Below are 27,225 nucleotides of genomic sequence, written 5' to 3' on the forward strand. Positions count from 1 at the left end.
CTCTTCTACTCTGTGTGTGTGTCTGTCTGTCTGTCTCTTTTTATCTCTCTCTCTCTCTCATCTCTATTAAGTTCCCATTAGGTTTCTGGAGAGATAGTAGAGTGGGCAGGGCACTTGCCTTGCATGATGCCAAGCCTGGTTTGATTCCTAGTACTGCATATATTCCCTTGAGTCCTGCCAGGAAGGATCTCTGAAGGCAGAGACAGGAGTAAATTCTGAGCACTGCTGGGTGTAGCCCCCAAAATAAAACAAAAATGTTTTAGGTTGCTTAGTATCATTCATTTACATGATTCAAGTAATCACCAATGTGCTGTCTGAAAGGGTTCCTGAAGTTTTGCTATGATCATTTTGATTCACCCTTAAGTACAACAGGGCTATTTTAACTCTTGCAAGGGTCAAAATGACAGCCCCAGGGGGGCAGAGGGGCAGTTTAGGGGGTAATACTTTTCTCTTGCACAAAGGCAACCCAGTTTGATTCTCAGCACCCGATATGGTTCTCCCAGCCCAATGAAGAGCAACACTGGGTAGGGCCCACCCTCCAAAAACAAACAACTGAAAGCAGCAGTTCCATCTTGTTCCTGGGTTTTGTTCCATAGAATTAAGTTTCACTATTGACCTTTTGCCAGTCAACCAAATCAATATTTACGATGTTTGCACAGTTTTAGAAAATTCTCAAAAATCCTTTTTGAAATGAACATAATCTTACAAAATAGTCCAAGCTCAGTTGAACATAATATGAAGTACAAACATAAACCAACTGTAAATATAATTGCAAAACACTAAGTTAAATATTAGCAACTAGAATTTGACATTATAGCAAATTTGTGCTTTATTTAGGAATTCAGCAAGAAAAAAAGTATGACTTTGCAAACAGGGGTTCTACAACCATCTGATAAAATTCAAAAAACATTAAGCTCAGGTTCGAACATTTAACACAGCTTATTTAAGATTTTTAAATCATTCACTGATAGCTATTTTCCACTGAGTAGAGAAATGAACACTTTTGGATCCCAGAATTATTAATTTTTAAATCCAATCTAGACTTCCTTAAATCATAGATTTGAAACAAATCATTCTAGTTTGTAATATTCTTTATACTTGAAATAACACAATGAAAGCCTATTTACACACAGGACTAAGCTACCTCAAAGACTTGCATTAATATCTATGATGCATAATCTAAGATGTAAGGGAGTGAAGATGTCAGTTATAGAACTTGAGGATCAGCGCAAAGTAAAAATGAGAGTTCTTATCAAGAGGAAAATAAAATAAAGCAAAAGTAACAGCAGAGCGTTAAACTAAGGATTAAGCGCAATAGGCACAGGCATTGTACTAACTCGCAGGACCTTCAAAACTATATACAAAAGGATGTTTAGTATTCAGATCTCAGGATAAAAGCAATATCTAGTAAAGTAGGGATAAAATAAATGGTAGAGATGAGGGACAGAAAGATAAAGCAGCCGGCAGGGTACTTGCCTTGCACAACCCAGTTTGATCCCAGCACCCTATATCATCCTTCAAGCACTCACCGGAGTGATACCTAAGCACAGAGCCAGGAGTAAGTCCTGAGCAATGGTAGGTATGACCCTTTCAAAAAAAATTCAAGTTAAAATAATAACCGAATAAAATAATTTCTGGTTACCAGTAATTATTTTGAAGACTGTAGAATCACAAACAGGATACCAGTTAACCATCTATAATTTGATAATTTTATTCATTGTGTTTCCTATTATGGTAGTTTGGGATTGTGTTTTATTCATTTTTTATTTTATATTAATTGGAAATATCTTCCCTTTTAATATTGACACTGTCACTGTCTGTTACTGTCCTTCTGTTGTTCATTGATTTGCTCAAGCAGGCCCAGTAACGTCTCCATTGTGAGACTTGTTGTTACTGTGTTTAGCATATCGAATATCTCATGGGTGGCTGGCCAGGCTCTGCTGTGCGGGCGAGATACTCTCGGTATCTTGCCGGGCTCTCCGAGAGGGGCGGAGGAATTGAACCCGGGTCAGTCGGGTCGGCCGTGTGCAAGGCAAACGCTCTACTGCTGTGCTATCACTGCAGCCCTAATATTGACACCATAATTCAAAAATACTCTATATGGTGTATTATCTGCATCTTATTTTTTGTGCAGTTCATTGAGTCTGAGAGAACATAATTGTAACCACTCCATTTCTCTAACATAAAATATTAGCATGTGCAAATTCATAAAAGTATTTCATCCTTGATCATTTGTGTTATAAAATAGGATGCTGCTTATAAAAACATCAACCAATAATTTAACATTTCCTTTTGGAATTTTTCCAAATGGCATCAATTCTGTCATGGATAGAAAACAATAATTTGATATAGTTAAAGTGTGCATATGAGAAATCCTGAAATCTTCATAAATATTTTCTTCAGGAAGAGTCTTCATAGGTAAAGCAAATTTTAGTGAGGAATTTGCTTTCTCTCTGTTGGAACTCTAAATAACTTTCCCTCGGACTTCCCCAATTTTTGCTATGCTCAAGTACTTTTCTGTCAGGTTTTATGGTAATTGCATTAAAAGAGAAGGAGAATTTCCTCCTGTGCCTGTAATTTGTGGATTTATTTGTAAGTTTAATTTACAATTAAATTACAAAAGCCTGTAATTTATATCTTTGGTGAGGGGAGTAATTTTGGCCACAATAGTGCTTAGTGGTTACTCCTGGCACGAATTAGGTAACCATACATAGAGCAAGGATGGCACCAAGGTCAGCCAACTACGGGAAAGTAGAGCACCTTACCCCTTGACCGCTGTACTTCTCTCTCTCTCTCTCGTTCTCTCTCACTCTCGCTCTTTTATGTGTACCTCCAAAGTTTTTTTTTATGCCATTTCTATACCAGTGTCACACATTCTAGCAACTTCACATTTGGGCTTCTCTTCATCCCACCTCTTTTTCCTGGTTGAAGTCAAATGGAAACGCTTAGCTTTCAGACCTACCCTATACTCTCTCCTCATTTCCTTCCTTCTCTTCCTCTCTCCTGTTTCTTTTCCGCCTTCACATATTTCACTCATGGGCTCACTGAACATTTTCAGTAGTTCTCTTTCCGTTATTCTGCATTCCTTGCTGAATGCCAATATGCTACACACTGTTTGAGTGAACACGGCAGGGGGTCGGGGGGAGGCGCTAGTTTGAGTGGGATGCAGAGAGGTGGCTATAAGAGCCAGGCAGTGAGCATCAGCGGGCTTGAAAGGCCTGGAACAGGGTGGGGAGTAGAAGAGTCGCGTCACAAATAACCTGCATCTCTGAGAACGGCAGTGCGCATGGACAAGAATAAAAGCCAGATCTCCTCAGCCGTGGGGATAGTCTGGATATCTGTGGTTTGCCAAAGGCGATAAACAGAGCAGAGACCCTCAATTCAGTGCTTATCTTACCATAGAACTGACAAGACTTACCAATGAATGAAGGTGGGGTGAGACTTAAAAGAGAAATCAGAGACTCTGGCTTCGGACTCCAACTCTGCACTCTCTCTCGTTGTTACTCTCTATTTCACTCTCCCACCTCCGGATTTCTGTTTTGTTCCTTTGAAATGGACAAAGCTCTTCACTCTTCACACCAGTTCCTGTTTGTGCTTAATTTAGAAGTCACCAACTCCAGAACCTTTCCTAATGTTCCAACACTAGGACAAAGGCACACCCACATGACACATGTAGCTATTCTCCTCTTGGCACCCTTCTTCCAATACTGCATTACTCACAAGGCAGCGATTTCGAGCACCGCGTCTGAAACTTGAATCTAGGAGGCTTCTGTCCAAGTTCTGCCACTATCCTGATCGGTGAAACTCCAGCAAATTACCCAAGTCTCAGTTCTCACCTCTTATTATAAAGTGCAAATAAACAAACCGTCTACCTCAGATAATTCTGCCTGCGTTTATTTATGTCATCTGCTTAGTAAGATACTAACACAGGGCCAAGGTTAAATGATAATAAATGCGGTCTAGGGAAAAAAAAGTAACTTCTCAGTAGCACTGTCATACTGAACAGTTTGATTTATGAGACGTGTCAGATAACTGTACACTTGGGTATCTTGTCGTTAGAGATTATCAGTTGGTCTCCATGTCTTCCACGTAATGTGGGCTTTGATGTGGGGGATCCCCAAAACACCACTTACCCGATTCAACGGGACCCACGGGTGCATTTTCCCCTTGTAATCTCACCTGAGCAGGTATCATAGATAGCAGGCGGGTGGAAAGTGAGTAATTGCAGAGGTTGGAGGCGCTGAGGGCGTGGCCACCTTAATCATTCTTTACTTCCTTTTTTTTTTTTTTAACAAGACGATTTGGCATCGTCCACCATGGTCATCAGAGGCAAGAATGCGACGCCGCCTCCGCGGCTTCCTCTTGCTAGAGCGCGTCTGTCTCCAGACACATTTGCGGCTTGTGTGGCCGCAGGAGCACCGGGTGTTTTGTGCTCCCGGTCGCCTGGCTCGGCCAAGGCTGTCAGAGGCCATCTGAAAAAAAGCCTGGGAAGTTCTGCAAACCAGGAGGCCCCGGGGATTCCTTGGTGGGGGGTTGCTTTGGGAGTCGCGCCTTCCAGGGGAGGGGGGGGGCAGCTCTCGCTGGCCCAGGTGCACCGGCAGCTCTGCGGAGGGTGCACTGCAGCCGACGGTGAAGACGCTCCCCGGGGATGCACCCAGAGATCGAACCTGCAGCCCGGGGCGCAAAGTAGAAACTGAAAGTACACGGCCGGGCAGATCCTACGGAAGTTATGGAAGAGGCGAAGCTCCGAGCCGTGGCGTGGTGTGTGCCGCCCCCCCTTGGGATGGATGAACCGGCCGGCGCGCCTTGAGGGAGCAGCTCCTGGCCCCGACCCGGCCCCTCGGCGGCGGCACCCCGGCTCCTGGACTGGACGTGGCGATGGGCGGTGAGAGCTCGCTCCTGCGGCCGTTGCGATCATCATGACCACGCCCGCCTCCCGCAGACCATGTTCCATGGTAAGCGCTCCGCTCCCGGGCGCACGAGTGGACGCCGGGCACCCCGGGGACGTCGGGGGCGCGCGGCGAGGGGGCCCCGCGGCCCGGGCGCCCCTTTGCACTTTGGACCCGTCCCGCGCCCGGGCTCGCGCGCCTCCCTGGCCCAGAGCCATCGGCACCTGGGGCCCGACGCCTCCCGTCCGTGTCAGGGCTGCTCAGCGGCGGTCACCCCGGCCAGGTGGCAGTGCGTGTCGCCACGCGCCCCTCTGTCACCTGGGGCGCCAAGCCACCTTGCCCGCGCGCCCGGCCCCGCCAGGTAACTCACGGGCGCCCGGGGATCTTGCAGCTCCGAACTCAGCAGAGAAATGAAAGCGTCCCTCCCACGGGACGCGCTTTTAAAACACTTAGGGGACAGAATCTCCCTGGAAAACCCCCTTTTTTCCTCCACCCGCAGTGAGGTCGGGAGTTTCCGACTGAGACTGTATCTTGAGTCTTTTGCTGGGAACCCACGAATGCGGCGCTGGGAAAAGGCAGCCCGGGTTTGGGGGGTTTAAGTTTTGTGTTTTGTGTTTTTTGTTTTTTTCCTGGATGGGTGCCGCTCGAAGCAGAATAAGTAGGATTCACTCTGCGCGCCAGACCGTTGCTGAGACCCAAGCAAGGTTCTGTGTGCGCGGAACGGGGACTTAAAACGGACCAAGGCAGAGGCGCGGTGAGTTGGATTCCCTTGGCGCGGCCACCTGGAAAGCGCCAACAAGGTCACTGAAAGGAAAGGGAAGGGGATGTGAAGCGCCAGCATCTGATGGAGGAAATCATAAAATCCGAGCAAATAACTGCTCAAGTCAAAGGAGTGTTGGGGAGGGCGTGAGGTGAGGAGAAAGTGGTTATTCCTTCTAAAACTGCGTTGCCTGCTTTTCAGGCTTCACCTTTCGATCTAAAAGGTCCCCGGCCCTCTCTAAGGCATCAAAGAACTAAGAAAGAATTGAGGTAGCCAAGAAGTAGCAATCCAATGATAAAAGAGGGAAGTGGATTCAGTATCTGAGAGAGTGATGAGAAAGTATTTGCAGCCGGCAATGCCCAAAACTTATATAATTAGAAATTCCGTGTACGCCCCTCACCGCCACCCCTTTTCCTTACACAGTTCCGGGGTCTCTTGTTCTTTCTTCCATTATGTCCTGGTTCCCATCCTTACTTCTGATCTAAGCTAGAGAGGTCAAAGCAAGATAAAGATGGCTAAGGTGTGTCATTAACAAAAGGCCTTTACTTCCTGGAGTGGATAGATAAGATAGATAAGAGAGCTAAGATGTTGTTATCAATAAATAAAACATTAGAAATCCAAACTTCTTATAATAGTGATTACAGTAAGCGAGTTCATGACTTTTGTTCCTAATGATCTCACTAGAAATCTAAGAATAGGGTTACTTATAGTCTTTTCCCTTTTACTTTTCTTGGGAGTTGAAGAAATTTAGGACCTACCCTATGGTCCTCCATCATGCTATTTGGTTTGGGTAATTTATTTATATTTGAGGACTAAAGCAATAGAATAGTCCTCTTAACTGAGAAATAATAGGAAGCATGAATAAGTTGAAAAGCTTTTACATTACACCATATCAATATTAAAGAGCTTAGACAGTGCTGCAGAAGCCCAGTGGTGCCGGGAACTCCCAGGGACTAACACTGTGGTGCTGGCAAGAGGGGCCTTTAGGACTGCGGGGTTCACGGCCAGAGAACTAACTCAGTTCCTTGAGTCTCCGGATCCCTGAGTTAACTCTACTTTCTGAGAGAGTTTAAGTTTCTTAGTTTCTAAATGGGCTGGAGCGAGAGCACAGCAGGTAGGGCGTTTGCCTTGCATGCGGCCAACCCGATTCCTCCGCCCCTCTCCGAGAGCCCAGCAATGGGATGGTGGGGATGGAACCCGGGTTGACTATGTGCAAAGCAAGCAAGAGTACCACTTTACTCTCCCCAACCCCTAGACATATTTTATACGTGAAAAAAAAATCTTTATGTCCCAGAGTCTCCACATGCAGAAAAGTCAATAACTGTTAGTACATACCTCAGGAAGTAGGAATTTGTCATTTTTTATTTTTGGCTTTGGAGTCATACCCAGCAGTGCTCAGGTATTATTCCTGGTTTGTGCTCAGGGATACCTACTTGCACTCTTCAGGAAACTTCATGCTGTGCTGGGGTTCAAACCCAGGTCTATCAGGTACAAGGCAAGCGTCTTGCCATACTATCCTCTCTAACCAAGTCGTTAGGAGATTAAATGAAATGCATGCAGTATAATAGAAAGGCTGAATAATTGTCTTCAAGTGTTTGTTATTGGGTCTTGTGCATAGAATTCAACCTTCATATTAGTTTTGCCAGACATTAGTTTACGTTAAACATATCAAAATTTTGTTTGTACCCTTAAAAACTGATTCCTGTACATATTTGTTTATTGTCCACTGTTTAACTTTTCATTATTCACCCATTTATTTGTGCCAGTTGTTTATATTAAAGCCAGTTTCATGGATTCATATGTCTTCTATCCATCCTGAATATCTCAAGCATTTTTGCATTTTTTTTAATTTTAGAGCATTTTAATTTTCAGAGGAAATAGACCTGTATAATATTTAGAATGGACACTCAATAAATACTAGTTGGTCCTGAAAGGCTGATGAAGGATTTGATAGCATATAAAAATAATGTATTTATATTCACTTTGACCCCGTAATTTACACAGCAGAAGACTGAATGTATTATTTGGCTTAAAGTAAAAAACCAACAGGAATTTTTTAAACAGTCATCATTCTAGTTTAACCAAATTCATATGTCTTCTATCCATCCTGAATATCTCGAGCATTTTTGCATTTTTTTAAATTTTAGAGCATTTTAATTTTCAGAGGAAATAGACCTGTATAATATTTAGAATGGACACTCAATAAATACTAGTTGGTCCTGAAAGGCTGATGAAAAATTTGATAGCATATAAAAATAATGTATTTATATTCACTTTGACCCCATAATTTACACAGCAGAAGACTGAATGTATTATTTGGCTTAAAGTAAAAAACCAACAGGAATTTTTTAAACATTCTTCATTCTGGTTTAACCAAATTCCCTACTGAAAACAAATCCTCCAGTTTCAATTCCTTCAGGAGAGATAAAGACAAGTTCATCTTTATGGCTTGTCTTTTCTGTAACCTATGAAAAGTTCAGGATTGGGGGAAGGGTGAGTTCTGAATCAAAAGCAAAAACAGCATCTTTTACCCATTGAGACAACATTGTCAACCAAGCTTTCAAATCTGGCAATTAACATCTTACTCCCTGTGTCGAATGGTACAGGCATTGTCTTGGATGCAGTAGACCCAGGCTCCGTCCCTGGCAACAGTGACCCCTGAGCACAGATCCAGGAGTTAAGCCCTGAGCACTGCCCTGTGGGACACAAACCACTGCCCTCTACTCCACCACCAAGAAAAAAACATAGCAATAATGAAGTAGGGTGATTGAAAATTGGCACATTAATAACCTATTTTTTTACTTTTACAACTGAAAAATACAACAAAGAGGACAAAAATGAGACCTCATAGAAAATTAACTCTTTAAAGTTATTAAAACATAAAAGGTAGACTTTGAGAAAATATTCATGTCTAGTAGTAAGAATGTCTTCCTTTTCAGTCCTATATTTAATTTCATTATATTCTCCTTAGAGCTCATTCAAATTTTATTCGGTACAGATTTTCTTTATCATCTGATCTTTCCAAAATACATTTATTTTTTACATCTATTAAGGTGACAGAGAAAGTCAGGAGAAAGTTGGCTTCTCTTTAATCAGTGGGGATCTTGTTATAAAGTTGGGACTTCATAAACAATGAGCAATTGATCATTGTTTGAGAAGGAAGGAACAAGAGTAATAATAGAGGGTTTCAGAACTGAGTAATATTATGTGGAGTAGCTTTTATTCCTAAGGTCACTGTGATTACATAGACAAAACCTAGGGCTATTTAAAAAAATCAAATCCGAGTGGAGAAGAGCAAGCTCAGGTTGAAATCCAGACTGGGCACCTTTACTATATGTGTTTTACAAAAAATGTAACCTTCGGGACTGATTTTCATCTTTATAGATCCTATATATAAGGCATCTACTATGGCTGGAACATGTTAAGAATTCAAAATCAACTGGGATCCTTATCATTATTATTAATCTCCCGTGTAGTGGCCAACTTATGTAAAGACTTTGTGTCTCAGTTCTGGATTTTTGTTTCTATTACCGACATCAAATACCAGAGAAATAAGAAGATGAGATGTAATATTTATCTTTTTCAGATCTGATTCCATTATATTCTCTATTTGAAAATATAGAGATCATCAATAACACATGATTTATTATGGGCTAACTTTTAAGTGACAGATGATGCCCTCAATGCCAGTGTGCTGGGTACTTTATGATGTTCTTAACACATAAAGTGTGTTGTGCTTAACACAAAGTCTTCCTGCCATCATTCCCATATTAGTTCCTTGGTGTATAATGTCTTCTCCCAGTAACAGAAGGCATATAGTTGAAATAACTCACAGGGTCGGGGAGAGAGCAAAGCATATACCCAACCCCATTTCCATCCCAAGCATTGTTTTGTATAGTCCTGGTGACTCCTGAGTGTTGCTGGAGGTGGCCCTTGTGGTCCCTGATGCCACAGTGCCCAGCAGCACCGTATTCTCAGGTCCTTGTTCTGAACCACTAGCCCAGTTGGCTGAGAATGACCAGGAGTGGCTCCTGGTTCCCATGAGCAGAACTTGTTAGCGCCCCCACCCCCAGAGTAATATTTATAATATGCATTCAGCAAGTACACTTAAGAGTTGATTTGGGAAATTCACAGGAAATATATTGTTGCCATACTCAGTTTTCTACAGAAACCAGAAACCTACATATATGACAACTTATGGAGAATTTGATGCCTAACTATCTACATGTTTACATGTCTGGGAATCTCCGACTTGCCCTCCAGTGTATTTTTATGCCCCCAATGAGAGTACTTATAATTTCATTTCTTTGTGATTAAAAAACTTCTAATTAGAAGGACGAATGGAAAAAGCAAGTATAATTCACTGTTTAATGGGGAGTAAATTTATTTACGGTGTTTTTGTAACATCAAGATGTTGGACGAGCTGTGTTTGAAGTCGCTGGACTCTAGAGACAGGAGATACCGGGAAGATAGGTAATAGAGTTTCAAAAGAGTTTCATTCTGGTTGTGGAATGAGTTAACCCTTTACACTCCACCACTACAAAGGAAGAGTCTTGGGTGGAGAGAGAGGACAGGGATTAAGGAAGGAGCGTGCCTTGCAGGCAACCAACCCTGGTTCCATCTTCAGGACCAGTATTTCATCTATATGGTAATCTTCCTGCCTCTCACCGTCACCATCTGCAGCTCTGGAGGCCCCCTGGGCACTGCAGGGTTTGGCCCTGAGGGTATGTGAGCATTGCAGGGTGTGGCTTTGGCACCACAGAGCATGCGCACCACAACATCCCGTCCTTCCCTTGATCCTTCATCCTGGTTCGTAGAAAGAGAATCAAGGGGAATGCCCCTTCTAACATTGAAAAAGAAGCGGCTCAGAGTCCAGCACCGGATGAGAAACTTGCAAGGCTGCCTCCAGGAGGTGGCTGGACTTCTGGATAAAATCACCTGTTTATAATACACAATCATATGCTGTGGATGATAAAATTTAAGAATTATGCAACTTTTCTCAACCTGTAATTTGCTTGTTTATCTATAAATTACTTTTCTTGCAGGTACCTGGAGCACAAGTCAAACTGAATAAACTGTAATGAATTGAAAAAAAAAACCACCCAAAGTGTGTTTTAGAAGCAAGGAGACTGTTCTCATTGAACCTTGCCTGTGCTTTTCCAAATGCTTATTTTTAAATCAAAAGTGGAAGAAATCTAAACTCTAAAATCCGTTTGGTTTACATAATAGTGACTATTTTTAGGATTCTCCCCACACTAACACCTGAGATGTCTTTTAAAAACTTACTAGAAACGAGCTCATTGAAAAACCACAACCTAACATAATATTATTTATAATTATGCTTTTCTTACTCACTGTTGAATTTAGTTTCTTTTAGGTACATCTTTGGAATTCCTCCCCTGATCCTTGTTCTGTTACCAGTAGCGTCATCTGATTGTGAAATTAAAGGTAAAGACGGCCAAGATTATAGGAATATTCTAAGAGTCAGCTTCGATTACTTGGTATGTTTCTGTTTTGTCTTACTCACATTTTAATTCGTTGGAAAAGTTTATCTATTCTTATGGTATGCAGTTTTATATTTAAACGTCCAGCTACATCCCTTGAAAGGAAAATGAAATAAGTTAATACCATTTGATGAGCTTCAAACTTTCTATTTTTATAGATAGCCTCATGATGTCTGTCCCCTTTAAAAAAAATCTTTCCTTACTAAACTTTAGAATCCCACAATTGGGGCTGGAGACAGAATACAGCGTAAGGGTACTTGCCTTGCATGAAGCTAACCCTTGTTTTATCTCACATTCCTTATGGTCCCCTGAGCACTACCTGCGGAGATCCCTGAGTGCAGAGACAGGAGTAACTCCTGAATACTGCGGGTGTGGCAAAAAACCAAAAATGATCCCACAGCTATTTCAGTGCTAGATTTCTCCTACCACATTCCTATAAGCATGATTTGAATGTAACTGCATTTCCTCCCATTCTGTTGATAGTCCCTTAAAAATTGTTACATCAGGAGAGGAAAAGGAACTAAAGAATGATTTAAAATTATGAAAATGTATGTGTATTTACTTTATCTGAATGTGTGTATGTATATAAAAGTGTATGTTTATACATATGTTGTATCTGATTTGCTGTGAGATGGTTTTTATTTGCTAAGGATTTTTGTGTTAATGAATTTATTTTTAGAAGTCATATTCTTACAGAATAATTTAGCAGAACATAGAATTTACCTGTAGAGTTCCCTCTCTGTGCAGTTTTCATTATTAATATCTTGAATTTGAATGTCACATCTGTTACACTTTACAGACCAACTGATATATTATTAAGGTTGACATTTAGATTTCTCTTTGTGTTGTAAAATTCAGTGAGTTTTGATAAAAGCATAATGTCATGTATTCTCTAGTAGAATATCCTAAGAATAGTTTCACTGAACCTAACAATTCCTTGTGTTCCACTGATTGGATTCTTCCTCCTTCCCCCTGAAATGATGGTAACATCAGTTATTATAGTTTTGTCTTTTCTAGAATGTCATAAATTGAATGCAACATATAGACTTTCAGATTGCATTCTTTCTTATAAATGTGTTTAAGTGTGCTTTGTTTCCTTTCAGATTTTTCGTGATTTTATAGTCTTCTTTCTCCTCCTTCTCCTATACCTCCTCCTCTTCCTCTATTTTTCCTCCTCCTCCTCCTCCTCCTCCTCCTCCTCCTCCTCCTCCTCCTCCTCCCCCCCCTCCTCCTCCTCCTCCTCCTCCTCCTCCTTCTTCTTCTTTGTAATAGACAGGTTTATTGAAAAGTACAAGGGAAAGGGAAAGAAACTCCCCAACCAGGGATAAACTTGTATAGGATTATGTTCTATACCTCACTTCTCCTTATGGCAAACAATATTCCACTGAATAAATGAATACATTTGTTTATCCATTCACTGACTGAAGTGCATTTTTGTTCTAATTTTGGAACAATTATAAATAAATCCTGTATAAATATTCTTCTGCAGGATTTTTTGTACATACATTTTCAACAGATTTGGGTAGAAATATGAATCTGGGTAGGAGTACATTTAGCTTTGCATATTTTTCTTTTTTCTTTTTGGGTCATACCCAGCGATGCTCTGGGCTCTGCACTCAGAAATCTCTCCTGTCCGTGCTTGGGGTACCATATGGGATGCTAGGGATTGAACTCGGGTCGGCCGTGTGCAAGGCAAACACCCTACCCACTATATTATTGCTCCAACCCCAGCTTTGTGTAGTTTTATATAAAATTGCCCAGTAGCTTCCAAAGTGAATATACAATTTTGCATTTTTACCTGTAGTGAATGAGAGTTCTTGATGCTTTATAGTCTTAATAGTTTTTGTATTGTCAGTGTCTGAGTTGTGGTTGCTCTGGTAGGTATGTCACTGCATCTCACTGTTGTTTTAACATGCAACTCTATACTTACAATATTAAGCATCTCTTATGTCTACATATTTATTGCCATCTGTGTATTATTCATTTTGGTAATGCATCTGAGCTCAACAGTTAAACTGACATCTTGATATTTTAACTTTATATTAATGGTTATAGGATATATTTCCATTGATTTAGATCTTTCTCATTCTTTTCATCAAAGTTTTATACTTTTCTTAATTTAGATTGTTTGTATTCCACTAGATCTGTACCTAAATATTTCATTTTGTGATACACATATAAAACTTATGTTGAATTTCAATTAACTATTTCTGATATATAGGAAACAACTTGTTTTTGTATATTAACCTCGTATTCTGCACACTAGTCAAAATTGTTAGTTTGAGGAGTTGTTATTTTTTCTGATTCTTTGAGAATTTCTATGTGCAAACCTATGTCATCTGTGAAACATTACATTTTTACTATATCAAAGTGTGGTACACACTATATAAATTTTTTAAAAAAGAAAACTGTCAGCCATAACAAAACAGAAAATGTTTAATTTCTCCCCTCCTGGCACACCAATGACTTTCAACATACTCATAAAGTGACATCACAGCTTAGGAAGTTCAGAATCCCTGTCTTTGAGGAGTACAGAAAGTTTAAGCTGATATTGAACACTGTACCACAAAGGTCTCTTGATTTTTTCCCACTGATTTAAAAAATAAAGGTAGATGTGTTTATTTCATATTCCATAAAGTTTGTTGTACTTAAAGTCAAAGATAAATGTGCTCATTTAATATTCCATAAATTTTTATACTTTTTACACTGAACAATGCTAATTACTTTTAAATCAATATATTATTTCATTTTATCATACAGATAATCAACTAAGATTAGGTCTACAATGTATATTTGTATGAATTGCAAAAATTGTTAACAATTTTTGTAATTATGTTATTGGCAGTAACATAAGCTACATTACTATATTTAAAAATTATGTTATTGGCAATTTTTGTAAAACTAAAAAAATATGTTATTGGCAATTCAATAGCAGGAAAGTTTTATCTACCAGATTCATAGTATGCTTTTTATGGTTGTCAGTCATAGTAAATTTAGAATCTATGAATCAAGTAATATTATCTGTCTTTTTGAACGGTGAACTATCTTAGATCATAGTGATTATCCTCTTATGCTCTGCAACTATAACCTTATACCAGCTGTGCAGCCTTGAAGGTTTTGAATGAAGTTCCCTGATTTTTTTTAATTGATTTGACATTAGTTTGTATGTGTGCAAATTTTTATTTATTTTTAGGGATACATTGCCTCACCATGCCTGTCACCAAGGTGCTAATATCCTCTACTACTGTCATACTTCCATTCTACCTTGATTCCCTTAGTTAACTTTAGTTCTGTGTGGTGTCTAAGTGCTTCTTTTCAATGGACTTTGTCTATTCTTTCCCTTGCCTCATGCCTTAATACACCATCTAAGTGAGACAATTCAGTATTTGTCTTTCTCTTTTTGACTTAGTTCAATGAGCATGAAACCCTTCATCCCTGAACAGCAAAAGGCAAGGCTTCATCTTTTCTAATGCCTGAATATTTCATTGTATCTGTATCCCAAAAGTACTTTAATCCACTTATCTTTTGTTGGGCACTTGAGTTGTTTCCAGATCTTGCTTACTGGAAACAAAACCATAGTGAAGATAGATACAAATATGTCTTTTCTAATTAGTACTTTTATGCTTTTGCAATAGAAACCTAGGAGTAGAATTGCATTTCACATTTCATGTATAAGTATTTATATCATTTACTATGTTATTTATTTTAACACAACATTCAGGAATAAGAACAATAGCAGTAGCAATGCAAAAACATGGCTAGATTTCTAAGTGAGATTAATTCACAAGATATGGAAGTGTAGATGACCTCATCAATACAATGAACAGTGCCATCATAATCTCATGAAAGTTATCTGTAAATAAGAGGTGAAAACTTAGGGAAGAAGAAAGGAAAGTCAAAAGAATCATTTCAGTGTGACTGGAACAGATGTAGTTACTTATTCACTCAGCATGTCCTAGATGATCCACAGTAATTACTGTAAATCTTTGTATGCTTATAATAGTAATATCTAAGAAGTGATTATTATGTACTAAGTTATCTTCAGGGAATTAGTTTAACCCTGAAAATATCCATACCTCTGGGGCTGGAGAGATAGTACAGTAGGTAGGGCACTTGCCTTGCATGTGGCTAACGTGGGTTCAATCCTCAGCATCCTGTATGGTCTTCACAGTACTGCCAGCAATGATCCCTGAATATACAGCAAGGAATAAACCCAGAGCACTGTTAAGTGTAGGCCCCAAACAATACCCCTATAAGAGTGTACTCTTACTGAGACTTCAGTTCACCTAATCTTCAAGCAGCAAAGCTAGGATCTAACTCTTTGCTATCAGCTAGTAAATATCTGTGGATTTTATTCCCACCTTGCACTGTGGGCTTGCAATACAAGGGACTTTTGACTTTTTTCTAGGCACCAGGAAGTCATTGAGGGTTTCGGATGAGAACAATGACAATGAATATATGAACACAAAGAATAGAAACATTTGTCCTTTGTGTTCACTATCGAATCCAAAAGGATTACATAAATAAAGCTATCAGTAAACGTTTGATTAACAAATGAAGAATGAGTAACACTAGCATCACAGTGTAAGGAAAAATGAATTAAGGATTGGAAGACATAAATGGTTACTAACTTAGTTATTAGCAAGAACTGTGATCTTGGATACCTAATTTGGCCTCTTTGGAGCACTTCCTCACCTTAGAAATGTAGAAATTTAATAACCTCTGGTGTTTCCAATAGAAATCACATTTTTTTGAGTCATGGTGAAAAATGTTTCAATTCTTCTGTCATTTTTTCCTTTTCTTTCTTCCTATCTTCAGTGACTGTCTTAATTTTTTCCCTTTTTTATAAAAATTTATTCCATGCTGACTATGAGCAATGTTCTCTGTGAAACATAAGAGGAGGGATAAGATGAAGGAGGAAAAAGAGGAGAAAGAAGAAAGAAGATCTCGGAGAGCCTGGCAAGCTACCGAGAGTATCTCGCCTGCAGGGCAGAGCCTGGCAAGCTCCCCGTGGTGTATTCGATATGCCAAACACAGTAACAACAAAGTCTCCAATGGAGATGTTACTGGGCCCGCTCGAGCAAATCGACCAAATATTTATATTCTAAGTCAAATAAGTAAATGTCATATTTAGAGAAAAATACCTTTTTCCCTCTGCTGTACTATTGTAAAATTATTGCTGTACTTTGAGCCTAGATGTTATAGGTTAATTCCTGGACTCTTCAATTCCCAATATCCAACTACCCTGGGACTATCTTTATTATCTTTGCTTTTTGGATTTGGTTTTGAAATAGAGTAGTGTGAGACCTTTTGTTTGATAGTTTTTTTTTTTTAATTAGTGAAAGACCATGAGATACAGTTATAGGCTTACAAATTTTGTGCTTGGGTTTCAGTTATACAATGATAGTTTTTTTTTTTAGAAATTAACTATTTCACCTCCCTTGAAATTTCATCACAAATTTTGGAATTTGCATATCAACTTCTAGGAAATAAGTATAGAAATTTTGATGCTTGATAGGAATTTTGATGCTCACTTGGATGCTCCTAATATCAACTGAGAACTATTTCTTTCCAACAGTAACAGAGCTTCTGGCCCTTGAAATGTAATGATTTTCCATTTATTTAAGTCTTTTCTTTCAGTATTATTTGTAGTTTTGACTTTCAATTTTGCACTTCTTTTGTTAATTTTATTCTTAAATGTAGTGTATGTGATGATACTACAAATGAAGTAGTTATCTCAATTTCACTTTAAGAACGTCTTTGATTTTTAACTTGTAGTATTTATATTCTGACACTGTATTAGTCTATAAGCATCTTAAAAACAGTGCATGTTTGATTCGTCTTTGAATCCTAAAGCATACTCATCTAGAGTACTTTGCACATAGTATTTTAAATTGGTGTGACATATGATAAATAATACATGAATTTTATTACTTTTTTGGAAATTCCAGTGTTCAAACCCAGGGTCCTGTGGGTTATACTAAAATATACTATACTAAATATATAATAAATAATGCATACTAAAATATACATTTTAAATAAACATCATGCATTAATCAGAACTCAGAATTTATTTAGATTAAGCAGAGAGTATTTTATTAAATATTTGCTGCTTTAAAAGTTTGTTATGAATTAAGAGCTAGATACATTTTTTGATCTCCAGTATGAAGTCTAAAACGTAATTATTTTGTCCATTAAAATTATTTTGCTTAAACATGACTCATATGATTGAATTTTGCAACTCCTAGTCAGGAGCATAGAGGCTGGTTAAAGATAACACAAGCTGCAGACGATGGCCAGGCCTAGAAATAGATACTTTCTAGGAACGACTCAGTCTAATTTCAGGCACATGAAGAGATGTTCTTTATTGTGAGTTAGGGAATTGTGTGGTGTAATGACTAATAAGTTTAAAGTGGCTTTTATTATTTCTAATAAGTTTAACTCTGTTTCTGAAGCCTATACAGATTCAGTTTCCTTTTTCCCTTACATAGGTCTCAAGTACTCTGAGGCTCCTGCCTCTTTTATGAATTTTGGAACTGTTTATTTAAATAGCTCTATCCAGACAACCTGTGGCACTCACCCTACTAAGAAAACTGTCTTCACTTCCAGCCTGGTCCGGTTTTTACATTCACTTCTTGGTGATGGTATCTGCATTTGCCCAGTTACTTTTCCCCTAAGCCCTCAATCATCCTTGACACTCTCACTCTTATCAAACATTGCACAATGGTATGTCTCTTTAGCTCTATTAAATTATCCATTCATTACATTGACTTCACTTCCATAAAGTAGGTGATCCAGTCACCAGGTACTGATGGAGAGCTGTAAATAGCCTTCAGTGTCTGGCTGATCTCCTTGCTCCTAGTGTACATTTGTTGTCTTTACTGACATTTGAATTATCTTTCCAACACATCAAGCTGACAGTCTCTGTAACCCCTTTCAAAAACCTTTTGATACTTTAAATACTTTACCCTGGTATCTATACCATGTTGGCCTTTATGTTACTGGTTTGCTTACAGTAGTGGGCAAAAAAAGTAATTAAGCATTTCTAGTTACTTTTAGAATATAACTAAAACTGCTATACTCAAATAACTTTAATAAGATAAAATCTTAATTTTTATCTTATAAAAATCATTTATCTTATAAGAAAAATTTAATTCTTTATTGCATCATGTTATATTAGAATAAAGATTTAATTATTTATGAAGATTTTATAGTGGTGTGACTACATAAAGGTTTCCGTTTAGGAAGAAAGATTATTATTGAAGAGACAAATATATTTTTCTTAGTAATGGCAGTTTTAGCTGTAAAAATTAAAATATACCAATAAAAATACAGATTCTATGTGAATAAAAAACCTAACTTTTTATAAAAAGCCTCTTTAAATATAAAAATGCATATACTAAAAATTAAAATACGGATATGTATGGCATGTTAACACTGATCAACAGGAAATTGAAATTGTTATATTTATTTTAGGAAAAGCTCATTTCAAAGAAAGGCAGACTATTAGAAGTAAAGAAAGATATTTAACAAAGGGTCAATTTCCCAAGAAAAATAACAATTGTCAATGGGTATGTGACTAAAAATCTTAGAATCTGAAGCATAAAATGATAAATTGAAGAAAGAAACAGAAAAATTTGCAAATTGGAGACTTAAATGTCCCTTTCAGTAATACGTATATATTCAGGAGCTAGAAAATCAATAAAGTGGTAAGTGAACTAGGAAACACTGTATATTAACTAAACTGAAAATATTTGAAATGCTTAATCCTTGAGAACTTGATACACATTATATTTTCAAATATACACAAAATGTTCTCAAGGGTGAATATTTTATGGATCACCTGTTTTAACACACAGATTAAAAATAAAATTTTTAAAGTCTGCTTTCAAAACAAAAGGCAAATAAACTACACAAATCAATAATAGATGAAAAGTGTAGAAACATTTGGAAATTAAACAACGCATGTTTAGATATATGGGTCAAAGAATTTTCAAAATAAATTTAAATCCTGTCCTGTCCTGTCCTCCCATTGTTCATCGGTTTGCTCGAGTGGGCAGCAGCAACATTTTTAAATAAAATTTACATTAGTAAAATTTATGAAATATAGTGAAAAATAAAATGACACACACGTTACTGATACTTAATTTATAGTAATTATATTCCCAAACAAAAAAATTCAGGCTCAGGTGGTTTCAGTAATGAATTATGCCAAATACCTAAGAAAAAAATCATATCAACTATACTTTAAAATTTGGTATAAATTATGCCAAATAGTTTATACAAAATTTACAAACTCTGTTGACAAATAGAAACAGGGAATACTTTCCAACCTACTGTGTAAGACTCACATCACTCTAATACTAAAACTGACAGTGTCATATCAGGACAGGAAAATTTGAAATGAATATTCCTATGAATATAGGTGGAAACAGCCCCAGCAAAATACTAGCAAATTAAATTAAATAATATACTCTAATAATTATATATTATAGCTAGCACCGTAGCACTGTCCTCCCATTGTTCACCAATATGCTCGAGTGGCCCAGTAATGTCTCCATTGTGAGACTTATTGTTACTGTGTTTGGCATATCGAATACGGTACAGGTAGCTTGCCAGGCTTTGCTAAATGGAACTTAATCCAGATACGCTATGTAGGTTCAACATGAGAATTAATTAAAATAAATTATGTCACAAATATGCTAATAATAGGTGCAGAAAAATATTTGTCAGGATTCAATATTGAGTAAATATAAACAGTCATAAATTAGGAGTAAAGCAATTTGTTCAAACTAATAAAAAGAAAATCTTTATTAATAGTCTACTAGCTTCTGGGGGTTGAAGCAATAGCACAGCGGGTAGAGCGTTTGCCTTGCATGCAACCGACCCTCTACTAATTGATTAACAGCATCCCATATGGTCCCCGGAGCACTGTCAGGAGTAATTCCTGAGTGCATGATCCAGGAATAACCCCTGTACATCACCGGGTGTGACCCAAAAAGAAAAAATACAAGCCTACAGCTACATAATACTTAATGATGAGATAATAGATGCTGTTCCTACAGTCTTATCACTTGTACTCAACATCATTTTGTAAGTCCTATCTTATGTAAAAGGCAATAAAATAAGGCAAAGTCCATTTTTTAAAAAGCAAATGAAACTTCTTTTCACTACAGATTACAATTACAAAGAAAAATGTAATCTAAATAAAGGTATCCGTTAGTGTAGTCAAAACAATAGAAAAAGACTCCTGAAACTAATAGGTAATTGTAGAAAGGATACAAGGTTAGGTAAAGGTGAAGGTAAAGGTAAAGGCCCTCCCGTTGATCATCGATTTGCTCGAGCGGGCCCAGTAACGTCTCCATTGGAGACTTTTGTTGTTACTGTGTTTGGCATATCGAATACATCATGGGTGGCTTGCCAGGCTCTGCCATGCGGGTGAGATACTCTGGGTAGCTTGCCGGACTCTCCGAGAGGGGCGGAGGAATCGAACTCGGGTTGGCCATGTTGGCTGCGTGCAAGGCAAACGCCCTACTGCTGTGCTATCGCTCCAGCCCTACAAGGTTAATATGCAAAAGATAATTGTTCTCTAAACATCAGTAAACAAACAACTGACATTGAAAATTAAGAAGACAATGCTGTTTAAGTTAGTATCTAAAACTAAGATGCTCAGATATAAATCTTATAAAATGTATAGCATCAACCACCAAGAATACTATAAAGCTCAGATGATGGAAATCAAAGGACTAAAGTGGAGAAGTGTTTCATATTTACGACAAGAAAAGCCAGGATTTTTAGTCTGCTATTCTCCCCAATTTGTTCAATATAATTACAATCAAAATCCAACAAGACATTTTGAGGATATCAACAACCTTATTATGAAGTTTATGTGGAATATGAGTCAGAGAGAGACAGCTCAGAGCGCCAAACACATGCTTTTTATTGGTGTTTGTTCGGGGGCCATAGCTGTTCTTGTGCTCTAGTTGTGGCCTAAAACAATTAAACAAACACACAAAATTGCATCAAATGTCAAAAGATCCAAAATAACCAACAAAATATTGAAAAAGGAACAAAGTCAAAATATGTAATTTTTTCAAACTCAAGACTTATAAAACTAGAGCAATCAGAACAGCAGGATATTAATGAAAGAGTAGAAAATAGAGCAGAATAGATAGGCTAAGTAGACAAATGCAGTGTCTAATACTTGATTAACAAAATATTAAAACTAATTTATAGGAGAAAATAGTTCTTTTAGCAAATTATGTGAAACATACCCCCTCAAAATAGACCTCACACTTTTCACGAAATGACTCAAAATTCATCACATAAATATATGCAAAATACAGAAACTATGAATGAACTATAAACTATGAATATAAAATAACAGGAAAAATTTAAGTAACCCTGGATATGATATTTTTATATATAACACCCAATAATAGTACATTGCATGAAAGAAAAAAGTGAATCTGGACTTCATGAGAATTGAAACACTCCTTGGAAACAAACTATATAATGAAAAGACGTGCCACAGACTAGAGATAATATTTATAGACAATATTTGCACTAAAAATATTTAAAGAACTCTTAAAACTCCAGGTGCCAGGGAGATAGTAGAATGAAGGCACTTGCCTTACGCTTGCAATTGATCTCTAGCACCACAATTAGTTCCCCAAGCCCCTTTGGTAACAACCCGAGTACAATTGGTGTGTCCCCCATCAAGTACAACCCTCAAAAATATGAGAAATAATCCAATTAAAATGTACAAGAGCTCTAAATAGATAATTCAGCAATAAAGATATATACACACAGCAAATAGGCATGTGAGAGATGCTCAAGATCATATCCTCTCAGGGAATTGTAAATTAAAATGAGAATAGAGATGTTCACCTAATGAATAACATCTAAAACACTAAGAATGCCAAATGTTGGCTAAGATGTGGAAAAATCAGGTTCTTTCATTAATTGCCAGAGGGAATGCATAATGGGTAATTTCTTACAAAACTAAACATAATCATTCTATATATTCACACTTTTAATATTTACCCAAACGAGTTGAAATCTAGAATCCATACTAAAATTTTTACCGTAACCCTCATTAAAGCTTTATTATTATTGACTTTGGGGCTACACCTAGTTGTGCTTGGGATTTACTCTTGGCTTCATGTTCAGGGGATCAATCCCTCGTGGCAGGCTGAGGAACACATCTGATGGTCCAGAGCTTGGTTGTGTGCAAAGCAAACACCTTACCCTCTGTACTATCCAACACCTATTAAAGCTTTATTTATTGAAAACTGTCAATAATGGATGCAATAAAATCAATTTTCAACAAATAAATAGATTATGTGCAGTACAACCCAAGAAATACAATAAACGATGATTAATAGAAATGATCTATCAAGGCAAAAAAGAACATGGGCACATACATTTCAAATGCATAATGTGTGAAAGATTCTACTCTAGTCTTATTCTACTCTAGTCTTATTCCAAAGAGATGATAGCCTAGAAATGACAACATTATCGAAAAGTGAAAAAAAAATTTTAAGGTTTTAGGAAGGGGTGGGAAAAGTGAATAGGTAGTACACAGGGTAATTTTAGGAAAGTAAAATTAATTTACTATTTCATAAGGAGTTAACAATAATTTAATTTAATAATATAATCATTATTGAATTAAATAATGATTTAGGATATTAATAGTAAACTCAATAAGGGCTGGGGATATCTGTGAACTCTCTTTCCTTTTTACTGTTTTACTTTAAATCAAATCACATTTTATAAAGTTAATCAAAGAGTAAAATTAAATAATGAGTAAAGTATTTAAAAATAAAAGAAAACTACAATTCTTATTCTGTAGACATAAACTCTCCAATTCATCACTTGGTATGCACAACCAAATTTCTATCAAGAGCTTCCTAGACTGACTTAAATTAGAATAAAATCAAGAGAGAAATGGCTAAATTTTTCAATTATTTATAAAAAGAAAATCTAAATAATTCCTGATTGAAATTCAGTGACAGTAGGAAAGGAATATTTTTTCATTTATTTATTTATTTTTTAATTGAATCACAGTAGTATACACATTTATAAAGTTGTTCATGATTGGATTGTCATATAGTGTTCCAATACCCCTCCCTTCACCATTATACTTTTCCCACCCACCACCAATACCCAGTTTCCCTCCCACCCAACCCCCAGATCTCACCTCTCACCACTTGCCATTATAGCAGGCATTTTTCTTTTCTCTCTCTCTCTCTCTCTCTCTCTGTCTCTCTCTCTCTCTTTCTCTCTCTCTCTCCTCTCTTCTCTTTCTTTCTCCTGAGCCCTGTTTCCCCTCACCTTGGTTATTAGTCACATTATTGTATATGAGACTAATTGTATTGTATATTGTATTGTATATCTCATATACAATAATGAAACTATATAATATAATGTATATGTGTTTATATATGTATATGTGCTATATCACACAAATGACTGCTATTATTCTATACCTATCCTGGATTGCCATGGAGAGTATCGTGTTGAGTGAAATGAGTTTTAAGGAGAAAGGAATCTCAACTGGTCAGTTGGACTCAACATACTAGGCTGCAGGTGGTACTTTGAAAAATAGTTTAAGGATTGGCATAACTTTCAAATGATAGTATCCTGCATTGAAGTCCCCTTGAAGATCATAGATCATAGTGTAAATTAAAAAACTGGATATTGGAAATATCAGGCCTATGCATTGTTACAGACTATACAGATCTGAACCAGGTAGAGTTGGTTGCACTGGTTGTCTGGTTGTCTGTGTTGCTATCTTGTAGGTGAAACAGAAACAGGAAAGAAAATGATTAGCCAAAAACTGTTCATAATCAGAACTATATAGTATTTTCATTAATATAAGGTATATCATACCTGTTCTGATAATACAGGGTATTATTAAAACAGAGAAATATTAGATTCTAAAATTTTTGATAAACTTTTGCATACTTTATTAAATAATCACACAGTAATAAAAAGTATGTTTCATTGTTATTGATGATTTACAGTGTACTGCTGGTAGAAGATGCACATGGATTCACATTTAAATGATCTTAGTAAAAGTAAGTTTAAAAACCTTATAGAAGTAAAAAATAGACTGTAAGAAAAATAAAATTCTTTATAAAAATTAAGTTATTGAAAAGTTACAGCCAGAGAATAAAAAAACCTTTTAGGAATCTACATGATTAATAATCTCTATCTCCTAAAACCACATCCTCCAAAGAGCCATATGGTGCCTGGGATCAAATCTGGACCCCTTGCATACAAAGCTTGCTCTTAACCTGGAAACTATTTCTCCAGGCTCCACAACTGTTCCTTTAAAAAAGACAAGTAAAGTAACCTATGACAGATGAAACAACTCCTTTACCGTTTGGGGAAAAAGCAGAATAAGTAAGAGAAAAGAGGTATATCATGTACTATGACAAGTAGATATCAAATAGTTTTCTGTAAAGGTTCAGGTGTGCGTTATTAAAAACCATTTTGTATACAAAAATTAAATTTTGCTAACTGTGATCTTCTAATTCAAAATTAATTAGACATCTCTAAGTACTGTAGAGACTGTGGGCTGGAAAGAGAATATGGGGACAAGGTGTTTGCCTGCACGTGGCTGACCATGAATAGGGCCTGGCACCACATATGGCCCCCATTTGCTGTGCCCTTACTGTTTCTAAAAATCACATCCGAAAATATCATTCTATATTTATCCCTCTCCTTCTGACTGACGCTAGTCAGCATAAAGGTAAAGGTAAAGGCCCTCCCGTTGATCGTCGATTTGCTCGAGCGGGCCCAGTAACGTCTCCATTGGAGACTTTGTTGTTACTGTGTCTGGCATATCGAATACTCTCGGTAGCTTGCCGGGCTCTCCGAGAGGGGCGGAGGAATCGAACTCGGGTTGGCCATGTTGGCTGCTTGTAAGGCGAATGCCCTACCACTGTGCTATCGCTCCAGCCCATAATACCCTCTATTTCCAACCACTTAGCAGTTAACTTGATTATTTTTGTTTTCTTTTGGGTGGGGGTGGGATATCTGGCTATGCTCAGGGATTACCTTGCTCTATGCTAAGCCATCACTCCTAGTGGGGCTTAAGGCACTATAAGTGGTTCTGGGAATTGAAGGTGGGTAGACTGCATGCAAGACAAGCCCGTTGCCCACTGAACTATATCTCTAGCCCCTATTTCATCACTTTTTATAGCTAAGTAGTTTTTCAGTTTATATGTATACCACAGTTTCTTTATCAATTTACCTATTCCTGCCCCCCTGGGCTTTTTCCATATCCTACTAAAAAATGGTGATTATTTCTGTAGGTTATTCATTCATTGAACATCATTGATGTTGAAGGTTTTTAGGTCAGTATTGTAACTTATTGAAATAAAAGGGTTTATACCACAATGACCACAGGTGTCTTAATTGACACTGAGTAATTTATAATCCACTCTTTAATGTCACGGCCCAATGGACTTTGTGAATATTTATCTCTAAATGTGCTAGCTGTTGACTGTTGACACTAGATAAATTACACCCTTGCTAGCTGAGTGACACTGAATAAATTAATCTTTTTATGACTTAGTTCTACTCCTTCTAAACTATGGAAGAATAGTACTGATACTTCTTGAGGTTACTTTAAGGAATATATGAATTAGTAAACATACAAAGGTCATTAATCAGTGCTTAGAACCTAGCAATTAGTAATGACTCATATATTAATATTCATGTTAGTGGTATACCTGCAGTGATGTCTTCTAAATTTTATATTCTATTTCTTAATGGCTATAAATTGCTTGAGTTATGCATAAAATTCTATTAAAATGTGAACACAGACTACATTAGTTTGCATTTAAAGAACTTAGATATGCACTGACAACTGTAGTTTTCAAATGCATGTTTATTTATGAAATAAATAAAATAAATAAAAAAAAATAAACACTATACAAGAAAGGAGACATCCACGACATTGGCAACTATCGCCCAATCTGCCAATTGTCTGTCATCTACAAACTATTCACTCGAGTCATCCTGAATAGGATTAGCAGAACACTAGATGAAGGACAACCATGTGAACAAGCTGGATTCCGAAAAGGATTCAGTACCATCGACCATATCCACACAATAACCAAGCTCATTGAGGTATCTCAGGAGTTCAAGATGCCGCTCTGTCTAATGTTCATTGATTTAAAGAAGGCCTTTGATTCTGTTGAGACGGAAGCGGTCATGGAAGCCCTAGCCAATCAGGGCGTACAAACTCAATACATCAGGATCCTTCGTGAGCTCTATTGCGGATTCACTACCAAGATCTCACCATTCTACAAAGAAGTAATCATCCATATCAAGAGAGGGGTTCGGCAGGGTGATACCATTTCACCAAAACTCTTCAGTGCCACCCTCGAGAACATCATGCGACGACTGGAATGGGAAAACATGGGAGTGAAGATAGATGGTCGGCAACTACACCACCTCCGCTTTGCTGATGACATCGTTCTAATAACACCAAACATCAGCCAAGCGGCACAAATGCTGAACGACTTTGACCGTGAATGTGGAAAGGTCGGACTACAGCTGAATCTTACGAAGACAATGTTTATGAGAAACAGCCTTGTTCCTGACGCTCCATTCACTCTCAACGGAACCACCATCTCCGAATGCAACAGTTATATATACCTAGGTCGAGAAATCAACATGATGAATGACCTGGCACCTGAGTTGCGCAGGAAGAAGAGAGCGGCTTGGAATGCCTTCAAGAGCATTGAAGAAATAACTAAAAGGACAAAGAACCTCCAGCTACGAGCACATCTCTTTGATTCCACTATTCTTCCTGCATTAACATATGCCTCAGAGACCTGGACCCTACGAAAACAGGATGAGAACGCTATTCGGGTCTCTCAAAGAGGAATCGAAAGAACTATGCTTGGAATATCACGATTCACTCAAATGAGAGATAGAATCCGGAGTTCTGATCTTCGTCAACGCTCAAGAATCAGGGACGCTGTCTCATTTGCCAAGACATCAAAATTCAGATGGGCTGGACACGTAATGAGGTTTACAGACAACCGCTGGA

The 27,225-nt window shown here is 37.7% G+C and overlaps 1 protein-coding gene across 1 annotated transcript in view; it reads left to right on the forward strand.

The window, feature by feature from the left end:
• The first annotated feature begins 4,945 nt into the window (after positions 1 to 4,945).
• Positions 4,946 to 27,225, forward strand: part of IL7 (interleukin 7) — a 50,220-nt gene continuing 27,940 nt past the window's right edge. The window contains exons 1-2 of the mRNA XM_056106948.1: positions 4,946 to 4,955; positions 11,017 to 11,150. Coding sequence (XP_055962923.1) covers positions 4,946 to 4,955; positions 11,017 to 11,150 — 144 coding nt within the window. The remainder of the gene's footprint in view (positions 4,956 to 11,016; positions 11,151 to 27,225) is intronic.

This window comes from Sorex fumeus, unplaced genomic scaffold, assembly GCF_029834395.1.
Source record: "Sorex fumeus unplaced genomic scaffold, SorFum_2.1 ptg000002l, whole genome shotgun sequence".
Classification (NCBI taxonomy): Eukaryota; Metazoa; Chordata; class Mammalia; order Eulipotyphla; family Soricidae; genus Sorex; species Sorex fumeus.